The following is an 18338-nucleotide window of genomic DNA, read 5'->3' on the forward strand; positions in this document are numbered from 1 at the left end:
TCATCCGGTGAGCTGCCCTGCGAAGGGAAGCTGCACAGGAGGTACTCCCACGGAGTGGGTTTTCAGATTTCTTTGCATTTTTGTGTTTTGTGGAATGAAGGGTTTTACGGTGGCCGGAGTGCAAATCCTGCTACCAACCTCCTAATAAAAAAGTAACCCAACTGCAGGAGGACGTCCGCAGACACAGTTGGGGACGAGATATGGATGGCTCTTGACTCACAAGGAGCTCCTCTGTCCTTTGACAGGTTTTGTTTTTAATCCTGCTGGTTGTCCATATCCAAACACCCTCCTCACCAGAAAACCTGGTGGGGGAGACGGTTTAGTCGCCGACAACCCGACCATGGCACAGGTTAGTACCAGTTTACATGATACCTGCAGCAAGTCACAGATCTAATCTGGCCTTACCTGACTGACAGGGTGTCCAGGGGTATTAAAGGTCTTAAAGGGCTTTGGGGTTATTAAGGGTCTTATCGGTCTTAGGAGTATTGGAGTCTTGAGGGCCTTAAGGCTCTAAATGCTCTTAAGAACATTAAAGGGTCTTCAAGGTATCAAGGGGCCTAAAGGTATAGATGGGGTCTGGAACTCGCATGCACACACACACACTCACAGATGGACGCATGGACGCAAGCACACCCAACTCCTTTTACAGTGTAGACACATCAACTCATGATACTTGACTCAACAGGTGTTCCAAGTATTTGTGAAAACTTGCACTCAAATCAGCAACTTTTCTAACAACTACAATCACCAGTGCTGTATGCTCCAGTGCAGCACCACTCTCCTCCATTCTTCAGCAATCACTCTTACACCAAACACCTTATCCTCTCATCACCATCAAATTGGTTTTCACGCCCAACAGAGCAAACGCTATATCTGAAAATAATTTTCCAAGTGCACATTGTGATCACTTACCCAATGTCATGGAAAAAATCCAAACTGCTGAATTAGAGCAACGCCAAACATAAGAACTAGAGGGGGAGCACTCGGGAGAGTGCAAAACCTCCGCCGCCAATACTGCTGGGTCACTCAAGTGAACCTTATATCTTATTCATTAAATATGATGTCAACAGTGCTGAGTTATAGTTCTTTTCTCCATTTTTTTTTGGGGGGGGGGGTTTGGAAATCACTTAAAACATGTAAAAATGCAAAAAAAAAAAAAAAAAAATCGAAATTTTGTTGAAAAAAAAGTTGCAAAAATTTTATTTTTCTCTAACAATTTTTTTTTTGGGGGGGGTTTGGAAATCACTTAAAACATGTAGAAATGCAAAAAAAAATTCTTTTTTGGGGGGGGAGGGGTAAAAAATGTTTTTTGGGGTGGTTGGAAATCACTTAAAACATGTAGAAATGCAAAAAAAAAAACATTTTTTTTTTCTCAAACAATTTTTGGGGGGGTTGGAAATCACTTAAAATATGTATAAATGCAAAAAAAAATTCTCTAACAATTTATTTTGGGGGGTAACAATTTCTTTTGGAGGGTAACAATTTCTTTTGGGGGGGTTGGAAATCACTTAAAACATGAAGAAATGTTAAAAAAAAATTCTCTATTTTTTTGGGGGGGGTAACAATTTTTTTGGGGGGGGGGTTGGAAATCACTTAAAACATGCAGAAATGCAAAAAAAAAATTCTCTAACAATTTTTTTTTGGGGGGGGGTAACAATTTTTTTTTGGGGGGGTTGGAAATCACTTAAAACATGTAGAAATGCAAAAAAAAAATTTCTCGAACAATTTTTTTTTGGGGGGGGGGGGACCAAGTCCAAAATTTCATGGCATGATCCTTGGACCATACCTAACCCCCCCCCCCACCAAGTTTCGTCGAAATCTGTCGAGGAGTTTTCCGTAATACTGTTCACAAACAAACAAACAAACAAACAAACAAACAGAAAGGGGTGAAAACAGTAACCTCCATCCATCTTCGAAGATGGTGGAGGTTAACAACACACACCAGTCAGCTCTGCACTTTGTGTTATGAAGGAATACAATCGAACATCGTCTTGATTCGAAAATAAAATATTAAAAATTCAAAAATCGATCCATCGACGTCCTTCGATACGCCAAAAAAAAACAAAAAAAAAAAAACACAATCGCGAGACCGATCACGATTCTTCGCTATCTTTTGGTTGAGCAGCTATCAAGGGAGTCAGAGCCTCATGCAACAAAGGACACAGGTCTGTGACGTCACACTCATGCAAAACAATACCAAAGTGACGATGGAATCCACGTTTTGTTGTCACAAGGCAAACAGAAACTCACAAATAGATTCTTTTTTCTTTCTTTTAAAGAACAGATTCGGTCAAATCTTCAAAAGATGCACACATCGCAGGCCCGAAATAATAATTATGCACACAGGGTGCATTGTTGCAAGACAAGAGCGAAGGGAAACGCCTGGCACACCAGATACATCAAAATGCCCTCACTATGGTAATAATCTTCAGAGAAGCCGCCAACGCATCCTCAATGAGAATTATCAAAGGATTCTCAAAATACGAGCTCATTTCAGCCGAGCTTCTTGGCCCACTCACAATTACATGTGCATTCTGCACTTTGGTGCTCACGACTGATAGCATCCTTTGTCACGTTTACCTTTGACCTCGAACATGGCTTCCACAGAACCCAAAACAAGAAGAAAAACAAACAAAAAAAACTTTCAATATTTTTCAGCAGCTCGTAAACCAGTATATTTGAATTCAGGGGGTTTTTTTGGCCAGCACTGCCTTTTCATAGGTATCGTTTGAATGCCCATAAAAGGTCTCGAGGGTATATGGGACAAAGAGCAGGTGATGTCTTCTCTCAACTCCATTCTCCGAGATTAAAATATTTAATATATATATATATATATCTTTTTATAAACGAACGTGGGACCATTGGTGATGCAATTTATTTGTACGACATCGTGGGATACAGACGACGTGCAAACATCTGAGAGAGAGATAAATGCTGAATCATGGCACGTCCATTGCATTGTGACAAAGGACGACGATGCATCGTGGCGAATGTTTTCACGTGGAGATACAATGCGGAAGAAGCAATCTCAATGCCACGTACGTCCACCTCTGGCAGCAATCGGTGCATTACACGACCGTCATCACATCGATCACATGAACGCTCGAATCTGAGCCCGAGGAATAGCGTTCCACGCCCAAATCTACTCATCGTCCATCTCGTCGAGGGTCTGTGGCCGTCTTGGCAAGGCTCGAACACGATGATCAATGATGTCCCAAAGATGTTCATTTGAACTTACAGCTGGTGAGATGGCAGGCCAGGGTGTCACCACATTCATGTTTACATTGACACGAACATTCCCGGTTTGAATGGCCCCGTGAGCAGGAGCGTTATTTGTGCATAAACATGAATCCTGGACCATGTTGTTGACGGCAACACGTGTTACTGTCAGATCTCATGAATGGATCGATCCACCATCCGATTGCCATGGATAAGGATCAAGTTGGTGCGAAAGTTTCAGCAACACCGCCTCATGTCATGACATTTCCACATCAACCAGTTGCGGCTTCCTAGACGCAGACTGGGGCATATAGTTCAATGCATCTCGTGTAGAACAGTGCATTGCCATCATGCCTTTAAAGGAGAAGCCTGGATTCGTCACTAAACACACCACTTGTCCATGTCCATCGGAAGTGCTGATTTGACCACCGCAAGCACACGAGGATGTGCCGAGATGTCCACTTCTTGACCTATCTCTCGTTGATCCAGTGGCTTGATGTCATAAACAGTTCCTCACCTCACATTAAAGACCTTGCAACATGGTGAATAGAAGACCCTGCTTTGAGGTATCCAATGATTTGATGATTCTCATTTTCTGACAGATGTGGCATTGGAATGGATTGTTACCTCCGCCACCGAATGTGAAGGAGGTTATGTTTTCAAACCTTTCTGCCTGTTTGTCTGTGTACAGGATATCTCAAAAAAGTTGTGGTATGGACGGATCTGGATGAATTTTGTGGACAGGTTGGGTGTGTGACAAGGACATGTGGACAGGTTGGGTGTGTGACAAGGACGAACTGATTCGATTTTGGTGAAGATCCGCATCCGGATCCGACTATGAGATTATTTAATTTTTAAAGTGATTCTGCGTTGAGAGATAGGGCCAAAAATGACATAGTACTGTCCAGCATGATATTTCAAAAATGTGTTGGGCCCGATTTGTTCTCGTGGATCAGGCATTACGAGGCGGAGGTATGCGCTCTACCGAGCGCCCCTCTCATTAAAAAATATAATCAAGTGTATTTTTTTGGATGAGCAACACACTGCTGTCTCGGAGAGACTTTCAAATTTGCACAAAATGCCTCATATCACCTCTAAAAACCAAAGGGTGCATGGGTTACACATGCTGAACGATTAATGAACGAGTCAATTCTGCTACGTGGAAACTTGCAAGCGGGTTTTCTGCACATGCCTCATGCCAAAAGGCATTCGGCATTAATTCTGGAACAGTCCTTCAACAATTACATTATCAATTCTACATGTTTTTATGGTGGAGGGTATACTTATGAAAAGGCCACAATTATTTACACCTGCTTATAGGGTCGGCTGGGGAAAGGTTTTGGCCCAAGTCTTTCACAAACTAGCTGGCCTGGCCTGACAATCGACTTCGAACACAATTTGGGCCAGAAATTAGAAACTGTCCATGATTTCAGCGAAAACTCACGCACTCTTCACAAGGGACACCGTGAGATATTTCACGTCCAAAACCAATGCCAGTAGATGGGATTCCGAGCTCAACGTCAATCCTAAGTGCTGGAGCAATTGGTGAAGCACCAATCGTACAGCTTATAGTGTCGTGTGTGAAATCAAACACAGGCTAGATAACTCAAAGATAAATGTGCAACCTCTGTACCATCCCATCAGATCAGATCAGATCAGATCAGATCAGACAATCTAATCCCTTCTTTAAAGTTCATTAACAAGCCAGCTGAGTTTTCGCAAAATTCCAACAGTGACATGGTGACTCTCCTGAGACTAGATCCCTTTCCAGAATATTATAATCCCAAGTCTTTAACGATTTCACCAAATGTTGATGCCACAACCTCTGTGATATCAGTTAAACATCTTCACCACGAAGTCACCACTGAGCTCATTTTGTAATTTATTGCAGAGAAAAGTTGAAGCATTAAAATGAAAATTTGAGGCCGATTATATGGTGTGTGACGTCAAACTGATCATGACCAATCCAGACTTTAGAGAAATGACACAACAGTAAAAAGACCAAAAAAAAAAAAGGAAAAAGTAGAAGTGACAAAACAATGGTTAAGACTTTTGAAAAGTCAATATCACCAAACGTGTTTTCATCTTCCCTTTTCAAAGTCAAAGTCAATCAACATGCGAGCTTGACAGCCAATTATAATAGACTGTCAAAATGACGGGTGCACAAAACTCAACAAAACACAGAGGATTACAGTGGATACAAAGTTATGGATAATACGTCCGATGAATTATGTTCAATTAATAACGCAGTACAAGAAATGAGACTTTCCCTGGGGAGGATTAGCGATGAGGGCGAGCAATTTTTAAACAAATTTGTCAAAACATTGCATGTTGGTATGAGAGCATTGTAACTTTGGCATACCCCACCCCAACCAAGGGTAAGGCAATCTTTGCACAATCTCAAAACTCAATGCACTAGAAAGCGTGGAGACTTGAAATACCAAGTGGTGCCACAGGTTACACATTTAAATCGTCTGCATCATCCTCCACTCTACGATTTCACAACCCCCCCCCCCCTCCTCCAAGACCACCCATAAAGATAAAATCACCCCTTTGCACCAATTGTGGTCATGCTGATCCTATGTAACAAATCTGGATGTAATCAGCCCAGACCTGTAGAGGAGCAGCATGACAAACAAGCAAACACACAAATGAAAAAATAAAAATCACTCTGAGAGTGACAACTTGGTGAAACGGAGCGGCACTCCGAACAGCACATACCTCCTCCTCCTCCTCCAGGCTCATTGGTTTACATTTTGTATCACAATGATAGGCCGGATCTGAACCAAAATCGAATCGGCTTGTTCTTGTTACTAAACCAACTCTCATACTTAACATGTTGCTTAACCACCAAGTTTCATTCTAATCCATCCACAACTTTTTGAAATATCTTGCTATACATCATTTTTGTCCTTCTCAATGACGAGGAATCACTTTTTTTAAAATCTAGTAGTCAGATCCGGATCCGGATAGTCACCAAAATCTAATCAGCTCGTCCTTCCTCATCACACACCGAACCTGCCCACAAAATTTCATCCAAATCCATCCACAACTTTTTGAAATATCTTGCTATACATCATTTTTGTCCTTCTCAATGACGAGGAATCACTTTTTTTAAAATCTAGTAGTCAGATCCGGATCCGGATAGTCACCAAAATCTAATCAGCTCGTCCTTCCTCATCACACACCGAACCTGCCCACAAAATTTCATCCAAATCCATCCACAACTTTTTGAGATATCCTGCACACAAACAAACAGACGGATAGGGGTGAAAACATCACCTCCTTCACCTTCGGTGGCGGAGGTAACAACATTGTGCTCGGGCATTTTTGCAAGTCGTACAAAATGAAAGCACAATTTAAAAAAAAAAAAAACACTTTCAAAATATCGTTGCTGACAACACGATTCAAAACAAAATGTATTCGCCAACATTGGTCGGATGTTGCTGCCAGGCCTCAGCAAGTGGAGCACATGTCGGCAAGCAAACCGTCAAAAGGACTTCACAAATAAACGACCTATAAAACACACACAAGCGTCGGTGTGCATTCATCCCACAAATCGGCCCGTCTTCATCCTTGGGTTGAATCCGTGGAATCGTCAAACGGCACGTGGACAAATGTCATGCTACAAAATATCATTCTTCGGCAAGAAACACGGCAGGTAAAGGCTAGGGAAGAGAACGCAACTGTAGCAAAGCCTGGCTTGACAGAATGTCACATTACAGCGGTAAATACTGTTATGGACAGGGATTGGTGGAGCTGAAATCACTTGCCTTGTGCTGCCATCGATCATTACAAAACACCAAAAAAAATTCAAACATGGAGGAATGACGACTCATGACTACAAATGACGATCGCTGCAATCGTTTTATTGGCACAAGATGCGTCGCTGCAATGGTTGGCGATTCCCGGAAGGAATGCAATGCATGAACCGGCGGACGCTCTCGTTGGAAGCGGATTTGACCGATTGTTCGTGGCACCCGGAAAGACGCCTCGTACCACTATGCCACCTTTATTAGAGTGACAATAGCCCTGCTGAATCGGTGGGACACGAGGCTCCAACGGTTAATTGATTCAGTCATTAAAAGCTCGGCACGTGAATAAGCACGGTTGTATTGATGTCTGGCATGACTGTTCAAACCATTGGCACTTTTTGCTTTCCCACGATCATTTATCAAGCAGCGACATATGTGACAGTCAACGAGAGTTTGTTGATGCGAGCTCTAGAAAACAAGTGCTTGCAAATTCCAGTGACCGGTTGAGTGATTCTTATTAAGCATAGAGAACGACAAAAAAAAAGCCTTCGGTTCGTTCATTGATAGGAAGCAACTGAGCAGCAGCTTACGAGGCGAAACTAAAAACTAATTTCGTGATAATTAAAAACAAATAACGTGTTTACATGAGGGGGAACGTACTATCGTTGAGAAATTGGGAAGAAAATCACTGTTGTCCACATTAAGCAGTTTTCCCATGAATGTTTTCTTTTTCAAATGCTACTTGTATGTATTCAGAGTTGACAAGAGATATCCAAGTATTACTTGAACTCATTAATCAAATGCACCGGACTCTTTACGGAACATTGGAGCCGCCAAAGCAGTTCTTGAGCAAAGGTTATGTTGGGTTGGATATGGTTGCTTTCCCAGCAGTCAGTTCACAGGGCAGGGATTTTTAATTGGTTCAGGAGCGCTGGCGACAACTCGCCTACTCTTTATAAATATACCATCAGAGATGGGGAATCCCCCGCCATTGAATGAAAAAGGTCATACATATTCCAGATAATGAGGGAGGTGAATTGGAAACAAGACACCATTTGGTCATCATCTCGAAAAGGTTCCCCAGGGGTGAGGAACGTAGTAACCAAAAATAATTGAAATCAGATAACCGGTTTTCCATTTATTACAAAAAACTTTATTTCAAGATGGCCGCCCCAGTCGGCCATCTTGGATCCGGCCACACCCAAAATCAATAGGGTTCTTCCTTTTCAGGTGGTACATGTGTGACTCAAATTTCAAATCGATATGGCGAACAGTTTATGAGTTCTCGCACTCACAGCTATAAATGTTGACGCCCGGACGGACGGACGGACGGACGGACAGCCAAACGGACAGCCGGACGACCTGGGCGACAACAATATCCCCCTTCCACCACGTGGCGGGGGATAAAAACACACCACGAGATGTTTGACGTCCACCAATGACAGTGCTGGCCAATGGGTCCTTCAGATTAGCGTCCTTCCGGTGAAAGACACACACACACACACACACACACACACACACACACACACACACACACACACACACACACACACACACACACACACACACACACACACACACACACACACACACACACACACACACACACACACACACACACACACCTTGGCCTTGTCCTGCATGTGAAACACCAGGGTGACGGTTTTTAGCCTCGGCCGATATTTGAACCCAGCCTCGACAGCTCAGAGGATGAATGCACATACCTCAACCCATCACCTGCCATTTAAAACTACAAAAAAAAAAAGATATCCAAGTCTGTCTCCAATGATTGCAGAGTGAGGAAGAACACTGGGAGATGACATTCGGCAACATACCTCAAAACATCCACACATGCCGAGTAACACTTAGTAGGTGAGAAAAACAAATTCTCATGCCCACAGAGATGAATACGATTCATCATTACTGCTTGCAAGCGATCAAGCCCGAGCCTTCTTCTCCACCTCCACATTGACAACAAGTGCATATAAAGCAATGAACCGCAGGTTGACTTCATTCCAATACCCTTTTACATTCCGTTTCAATGACAATACTTAAAACAGCACTGCGACAACTCATAAAAATTCATGTGCATGCTGTCGAGCTCCAGAGCGATAATTAAGAGAGCTAATTATTAATTTTGCCTCGTTACCATCTGCAAGACAGGGGCATCCTTTGTGGATGGAGTTGCCTGGAAATGAGGAATTTGGTCTCTCCTTCTAAAATGCAATTGTGCGCGTGGGCCTTTCAAATCAAGCAGCCCTGAGCTTGTTTTGCACATTGTTCAGGTTTTGCTGAAAAATTAAAATCCCAATTAAAAGAGCACTATCGGAAGGGATCAAAAAGGAAAAAGAAATCAAACCAAGCTGTTACACTCGTTTCCACAAATGAAAACTCACGGATTTTACAATTGTTATATCTGCTTTACAGAGCAAAATTCACCAGCATGCCATGAAAAAAAACAAGAGCTCAAGTGAGCACAATATACACCCGAACAAGAAGGTATATACAGAATTGTGCTACTACATGGAAAACACCATCTGTACCTATGTACCAAATATGAAACGTGAAAGTTGAAAACTTTGGGAGTTCGAGTGCGGACAAGAACGGACAAACAGACGGACGGACGGACGACCGGTATCACATAATACGCCCCGATATATATATATATATATATATATATATATATATATAAAATATATATAAAATATATATAAAATATATATAAAATATATATAAAATATATATAAAATATATATAAAATATATATATATATATATATATATATATATATATATATAAAATATATATATATATATATATATATATATATATATATATATATATATATCGGGCGGAAGTATAATAAAATAAAATAAAAAAATTAGCGTTTGTATGAAACCGCTAAATAGCCGTTCAGGTGATTAGAAAATTAGGGAGTGGTGGGGGAAGAATTAGATTGGAATTTGGGGAACGATCTATGAATCATGTAGAGAAGAAGGCAAAAACTCCCTTCCCCCGAACAAAGACTTTTTCTTTTAGTGTTTGTGCAGTTGTTACTTGCGAAAACCGAAGATTTTTCAAGCATATCGGATGGTCTTGTTTGTTTGTTTTTTTTTCATGCAAGAGCTGGAAAACAAAACGGATAAGGACGCAAAAGAAAGGAAATATCAACAGCAGGGCCAAGGGACAAAATAAACGGAGACGGACAAAAATGGATGCGGGAAAGGATGAGGGGTACAGAGAATGCAGGGGGTGAAATAAGATGGATACAGAAGCAAACTCTCAGGAAGGAAAAACTCGAAATTTGGGAGGGGTGGGGGGTTAACGAAGGGAGAAAAGATCATGGTTTTGGATTGGGGGCGATCTGAGATGGTGGTGAAAAGCTGTATTGAAGACCTGGAGGGAGAAATGAGATTGAAGAGAATGTGGAAGTTGGTTCCACAGGTGGTGGAAAAAAAAAGAGGAACAAATAAGTGTAGATGAGCAGTGATCCTGGATTTGAGGAGTGAAAGACCAGAAAGGAGGCGGAAGAAACCATCGACCACCAACCTGTGTGAGATGGGAAAGTGATAGGCCCATAGACTCAGCTTCGTCACGGGAGATTCCAATAATCTTGAAGGCCTTGTTTCAACAGCGTCAAGCTGAGCAAGATGTGAGGCAGAGCCACCTAGATGGAAGAGAAGTATTCCATCAAGGTGCATATGGAGGCCTTGAAGGTGGATAAAATTCCAGGTGTACCAAGAAAGGACTTTGCATGACGGATGATGCCCAGTTGTTGACTTTCTTTGGAGGCCAACTTTGAAATGTGGTTTTCCCAAGAAAGATCATGGCTGAAAGTGAGACCCAAGAGCTTAAATGACTGAACTTAGCGTCCTTCCAATAGACGGCACACTAATAGGTGTATACAGCTAATAGGAGGATGGTCCCAACAAACCACGAGAGCTTAAATATTTGTCATGACAGCCAGTTTGGCAAACATTCCAATTAAGTATGCGCCACAATGCAGAGCCCCCTGGTGGCACATGAGACGAAGTTTCAAGGAATGTCCATCAGCAATCAGAAAAATCAAAACATGAGCCCATTCTTTTAAAATAATCAGCATCCAAATGAGACCTGCACAGATTTAAGTGAAGCTCAAATTTATGTCATGCAAAATAAATAATTGATATATGCAATAAAGCAAGACAAGAGAAGAAGTTGGTTTTCACAAATTCCTGGTTGTAAAATGAATCCAAGAAATGAGACACAGCTTTGAACTCTGCGAGCTTGAGAAAGCCCAAAAACGTAAATGGATTTGCTCGCAGAGTCAGGCCGCACAGAATCCAATTTGAAACTTACCTGAAATGGTACAAGTGGAAAACTGGATTTACATGTCATTACATATTTCATGCGTTCCCCAATATTGATTGCATATATAAAGTTTACTTTGAAAATGTTTTAAAATGTGCCCATAATTGCATTTTTCGGTATTTGGCCTTTTGACTCTGTCCCAGAAGGTGAGACAAGAAAATATACTGCTCTTGCACCTTCTTGCCATGTGGTTATCATAACCACCAAGTTTGGTGAATTTATGCCCAACTGTTTAGGAGGAGATAGCATGATGGGCAGACAGACAGACTGCAATATCGCCCCAGTTTTTGTCAAAAAGTGTAGAGATAATAATGATAATAACAATAATAATAATAATAATAATAATAATAATGTGAGCAGTTGTGACAGGCTTCCAACGAAAGTGTTTAAGATACTGGAGGGTATAGACTAAATAAGTGTGGAAAAGATGGCCACCACAACATGTGACCGATGATGTCATAGTTCAGAAGAAAAAAAAATTCCCATGGGGAGTCGATCATACGTAAGAAATTTTGCGCCAATCCGTTCAGCGGTTCTGGAGCAAGATGTTTAAAGTTTTTCCTAATATCCAAGATGGCCACCATACCATGTGACTGATGACATCATAGCTTGCAAATGGTTTTCCCCCTGGGTAGTCGATCACATCTATAAAGTTGTGGATTGATCTGTTGAGCGGTTCTGGAGATATAGATTTTCAATTTTTTTTTTCTGAAATCCAAGATGGCCACCGTACCATGTGACCGATGACATCATAGTTCGCAAATGGTTTTCCCCATGGATAGTCGTAAATACCTGTGACGTGTCGGATTGATTTGTTGAATGGTTCTGGAGATATAGATTTTCAAATATTTTTTCCTTAAATCCAACATGACCGCCATACCACGTGACTGATGATGTCATAGTTTGCAAAATATTCTTCTCATGGATAGTTGATCATAATTATGAAATTTCACATCGATCCTCTCAGCGGTTCTGGAGAAAGAGATGTATAAAATTTTTTCACCAAATCCAATATGGCTGCCACACCAAGTGACCTATGACGGCATCATTCTCATAAAAATATCCCCTTGTGAGGTCGATCATATTTATGAAGTTTCGTATCGATCAGTCAAACGGTCGTATTGATCATTCTTTGTCTGCAGCCTGATGGAGTGAGTACTGATGTCCCCTCTGTCCACAGCTTCACGCTGTGGAAACCAAGGCATTGAGGATCATTGGCATCTCCCACGCACGGTGAGGCTGAGTCTTTGGGCCTCTCACCGCAGGCAGATCGGTGGTCTTTCTGTCGTCTACTGTCTCCTCTCCGGTCTTGCCCCCACCCCGTCCCGCCCACCGCCCCCCCCCCTTTCCCCGCTCTGTCTGAGATTTCCGTAATATATCAAGATTATAGATATGTAACAAGTCTGAAGACGACGATGGTTCACGAGCGGTATTTGACGATGTAGATTGTTTCAGAAGTCAAGGATGAGACAATGTGATAATGTTTGACCAAGTTATAAAAACGATTAACATGATGTGGCACGAGTGACAGGTTATTAGCTGCAAAATGTCGAAAACCCGGTTTCGTTCAACAACTTTCAAAATTTGACCTTTGCATAATCTTTAAAGGTCACAAAACAATGTTGTGGACATTAAAATAAGGAAACAGGATACGTGCTATAGCTTATTGGAGTTAGTTCGTCGAAGAAGGTCGAAAACCCGGTTCGATTCCCACAACTTAAAAAATTTGACCTTTGTGAACTTTAAAGTCAAAGGTCAAGGATTATGACTTTTGGTGAAAAACTTCCTCTGGAACATTCCAGGAACAATATAGTCATATAGGCTGTATGGCATTTCGCACTCCTCGGATTATCCATACTTTGATGAAATCAGCGTAAAAACAAACTTGAAGGGGGCGCCACGGGCAAGGTGTTCGAGATAGAGCAAAATGGTTTCAAGACTTTAGGTGGGGAATGACCTCAAGATTATGCATAAAAAATATTGTCATCCTAGCTCTCAAAGTTTGGGCGGTCGTATGATTTTTATGGCAAAATTCGCAATTTTCTAAGTTCGTGATATTGACCTTGGGATGAAAATGAAAAATCGAGCTCTGTGGGGCTATGCAGGTGCCATTGGGCTAACCAAATACCAAAACCCCTGCCAGATTCGACAAACCCCCTCGGAGCTGATGTATTTTCTGTCAAAATTCGCAATTTTCTAAGTTCGTGACCTTAGGACGATAATGAAAAAAAATCGAGCTCTGTGGGGCTATGCAGGTGCCATTGGGCTAACCAAATACCGAAACCCCTGCCAGATTGGACAAACCCCTTGGAGAAGATGCAAATTGAAATTGGCTACCCCCGAAAAACACGTTTTTTGGGTGTGGCTCCGCCCATAATGAGCGCACCACGCCCATTCTCAGGAAAACACAAATAGATCATGATATAAACCTCCAACCAAAATTTTATCAGGATTGGAGCAAAACCCACGGAGCTATGCTCGGGACAGACAGACAGACAGCAAGACACAAATAACGAATATAGTGGTCACTTATTTTTTCGTGAACCAATATATCTCTGTCTCCCCCCCCCCATATTTCCGCAAGGCGCTGAAGGTCCACCAGCAACCCCCTTATGGTTAAACTAACAAAATCACGAATCACTGCTCATCTTCACCCTTTCATTCCTCTTTTTCCCGCATTTGGGATGAACTCCCTCACTCTGTTCAACCCCACTCTTCCCTCCAGGTCTTCAAAACAGCTGTTCACCACCATCTCTTATCTACCCCCATCCAAAACCTTGATCTTTTCTACCCCCGTTAATCCACCCCAAACCCACCTCTTTCAAATTCCCTGCCTTCCTTCCTGAAAGTCCCTGTAATGTCCATCTTGTATTCCCCATGCCCCATCCCTCTCCGTTCCACAGATCTCCTAATGTCTCTGTTCCCCATTGTTTTGTCCTTCCCTCACCCACCCCTCTTTTCTCTTGCCCCCCTTGCTGTGCATAGTGTGTTCCCTCCCATACGAGCCTTGACGATGCATACAAAAAATTAAAGAATTAAGTTTTGAAATTTTATTTACTTATTTATTTTTTCAAAACATTTTTTGCAACCAATATGGCTGCCAAACCACATGTCCAATCACTTTTCTTTTTTCAAATTCTTGTCGCAATGCGTAGTGGAACATTTGTGTAAAAATTTGCATTGATCCATTCAGCGGTTTCGGAGAAAGTTTTTGAAAGTTTTCAGAAAATCTAAGATGGCCACCACATCACGTGACCAACGACGTCACAAAACATGATATAAGCAAAGTCAAATAAGGGTCCAACATCCCCCAAAGTTTCAAGTTGATTGGGCGTACCGTTTTTGAGTTATATCCCAGACAAAAATTGACAGAACTATAATAATAATAATAATAGTAGTAATAATAATCATTATAATAGATGCAGTACGACTCATCCTGAATAGGGGGTTAAAAAATCTGTATTTTTTGGTGATTAAAAAAAAATTTTCGAAGAAGGAAATCATTATGTTGCGTAAATCACACTCAAGCTTGGAAAAAAATCATACCGGTGAGCATCAGGCTGAGATATAGCATGCACCAAGGCATCTGACGCCATCTCAAACAGTTCCGGCTGATGCAGGGCACGGAATGAAGCCATGACGAGGGCTTCGCACTCGGACAAAGGGATGTCCAGCAAGAGCCAGCTGGAAAAGCAACGCAACACCTTTGGGCCCAGTGCAGCACCTGTTCCCACTGCCTCATCCTGTGAGTTTTCAGCCTGATCAAGCAGCCGCAGTAGCAGTGGGAACACAGATGTCGGACCCGTCTGTGATATAGCAGCCCGGACTAAGGACTTCCTATGGGAAAGAAAGACACAATCAAAATCTCTTACAATTATGATCATTCCACCAAGGGCTTTTGAAAACATGACAGGTGACTCATAGGATGATAGATTTTCCAAGCAACAAAATGTCAAGCACCAAATGGCACGACAAATCACAATGTCAAATCTGGTTGCACATCCAAGGTTAGTCATTTCTTACAACATGACAGCAAAAATGAGGAAAAAGAAAAACTCAAAAATATAATTTGATGCGAATGAGTCAATGTATATGCCTCCACCACATTAGATGTCAACCAAATGTGACATTTGATCTCAATTGAAGGCCACATGAAAAAAAGAGAGGAAGAGAGAAAGGGAGAGGGAGAGGGAAAGAGAACGTAGAAGAGAGAACACATCAGATGCTTCTAACTCGAATTGATCTGCAAAATGATTTTCAAAAGGCACATGACCTTGACCTGTTGAATCCCAAATTTAATCAGTTCATCTTTGTATTGCAGTCCATATACTTGTGCCAAGTTTGGTTGAAATCCCTTCTGTGGTTCACATGATTTTCAATTAAAGTTCACATGACCATAAACCTTTCACCTTTTGACCCCAAAAGCCAATTACAATCATTCGTTTTTACATCAAAATAGTCCACATACTGTTGCAGGACGGCACGGTGATAGTGATCGGGGGTAAGGGAGTAAAATAGACTTGTTATGCCATCGATAAACGTTTAGCATAAGTGTGTGGTTTCTGTGTGAAAACAATACAGCATGTGCAGAGATTTGCTTACCGGGCTGATAACCGTGACCGTAATGTGTCTACAAGCTTCCCACCATTCCGCCCTCATTTTAATCTTTTTAATCGTTCTCTCCATCATCTGTATATGTGTTTCTTTAAAGTTAATCAGAGCCACCAGCTCCAGATGCCTCAGCAAATAACACCCCCCTCCCCCAACCTCCTGCACTTCCGCCACCCAAGAATGGCAAAAGTAATGCCTTGCGACCATGCACCAAGGTAAAGGCCCGGTCACACCTTGACGTTTTAGCCAGCGATGGCAACGTATTAAAATGTATCTAAAACGCTGGCTTACGTTGAACTTTTGATGTTTTTTTTTTAAAGATTCGGACGTATTCATAGCGACTTGGTCTTACGTATAACGCATTGGTAACGGACACAGAACGTTTCGTTGTGTTATAGATAACTTATACCAACGAATGCTGAACCTGTTGTCGGCCTACACAACCGATGCCCAACGATAGTCTAACTTAGGCATAGCGCGTTGCACGCATCGCCGACGATGTCGTGACGTAGCCTATTAAAAGGCTGACGCACAACGATTCGAATCATAACTGCCGTAGAAATGGAAGTGTCAACATCGCGGTCACACCTTGGCGATCTTGCCAGCGTATGCCGACCGAAGAAAAATGTGTCTAAAACGTTGGGGCACGTCAAATACGGTATGGGTAAGTTTGGTATACGTGAGTAGAACGCTAAAGTACGCTATCATACGTCGTAGTAAGTAGAGTATGTCAAGAAATTTTAAACATGTTCAAAATTTTACGACGTACTCGGCGTATGACACACGTTCCGCATGCGATGGGGATAGGTTGTACACACGATATGCGGACGCTTACACACGTCCACAAAGGCTACTTATAAACTACTCATAAGTCGAAACACGTCGCGGTAATGTCTTTTTTACGCGAAACTTATGTCTAACTTATGTTTGACGTGCTTTGAACCAATTCTTTACGTAGTCCCAACACACATCGACGTATGTAGACGTATTCCAATGACGTCTTCCGGTTGACAAAAAAAAAAAAAATTAACGTGTTTCTAGCTTACAACTGCCAAATAAAGACGTGTTCCCAGCGGTTTTGGGAATTGGTATATAAAAATGCTGCTCATAAAAGGGGAACCCAACAGTGTTTTCGAGTCCTTTTTGAGTCGATGTCCATGTCAGCAGTATCAGTATCAGTATCAGTATTAGTAGTAGTTTGTTCATGTTGGCAGTAGTAGGTGAGTGTGAGGGGGAGGGTGTGGGTTATGATGGATCGTCCTTGCGTTTAACGATTTCACGATTTAAATGATAAACTCAACGATTTAAATGGCTGCATCTCCACTATTGAAAGTAGACGCTTGCGCTCAACAATTGGATTTTTTTTACACTCAACGACTTTTAAACGGTACCACTCAGCTATTTTCATTGTTTACAATGAACGATTTAAATTGTTGTCACTCACCTTTGTTTTTTGACGCTGGGGTTTTGAAATTTGAAGCGTTTCTTCTGAACGTGTTAAAACGCTCAAACTCGACTATTTTAAATAGACGCTGCCGATGGACAATTGGAATCATAGCCAAGCTAGACATCGAAGTGTGAACATCCTCGTCATGCCCAAGAAAAGTTTGAAGAATGCTGCAAATAAGTGTCCTGGCCGTGGACGCTGACGCAAGGACGATCCATTATACCGACGTCGTTCAGCCTATGAGTAACTTAAAAGTAACGTCTGTCGATGTGTGGCAACGATCGCGTAACGTGCCAACAACACGTTAATCATAGGTTAGAAATAAGTTTCGGGTACGCTAAACATTACCTCGGCGTGTCTCAACTTATGATTAACTTACAAGTAGCATGTGTTGACGTCTGTCAACGATCGCAGACCGTGCATACAACCTGTGGCCAGCATAGCGGAACGTGTGAGTCATACGCCAGCATACGTCGTGAAATTTCAAGCATGAAAAAATTTGAGGCCAACCAAAAAGTACAACGTTTAAAGCCAACGTACAACGACGTATGGCAGTGTTTTTCAGCGTGCTCTCAATGTTATCAAAACTTACCCATAACGTATTCAACGTGTGCCAGTGTTTTAGAAAAAAAAATTCAAAAATCGGCATACGTTGGCTAAAACGTCAAGGTGTGACCGGGCCTTAAGAGCTAGGCCTGTGCTGACAACCGCTAAGACCTGTCTAAAAACACAAAACTGCGGGCGTGGCGAGGGGCTACAAGAAGCGAGAAGGGAACCAATGAGCACTCAGTCATAAGGTAGGAAAAGCCGAGGGGCAGGGACGGCACCGGGCGAAGCGCTCAGAGTTAGAGCAGAGAGTAAGTTCGGAGAGTTGAGCGAGATAAGTCCCCTGGAGACCAGCCAGTCGGACGCGGCGGACAAACAAGAAAGGAATACGTGATGTAAGACAAGCACAC

At 42.0% G+C, this 18338-nt stretch overlaps 1 protein-coding gene across 6 annotated transcripts in view; it reads right to left on the minus strand.

Annotated features, from left to right (window-relative positions):
- IPO13 (importin 13) overlaps positions 1-18338 on the minus strand; it is a 189032-nt gene that overhangs the window by 148077 nt on the left and 22617 nt on the right. For all 6 annotated transcript variants that reach the window (XM_085885606.1, XM_085885610.1, XM_085885607.1 and 3 more), the window contains one exon: positions 14871-15161. In XM_085885606.1, the coding sequence (XP_085741732.1) occupies positions 14871-15161 (291 nt within the window). The remainder of the gene's footprint in view (positions 1-14870; positions 15162-18338) is intronic.

Source organism: Eptatretus burgeri, chromosome 6 (genome assembly GCF_056783735.1).
Source record: "Eptatretus burgeri isolate ZD-2024b chromosome 6, Ebu_testis_v1, whole genome shotgun sequence".
Lineage (NCBI taxonomy): Eukaryota > Metazoa > Chordata > Myxini > Myxiniformes > Myxinidae > Eptatretus > Eptatretus burgeri.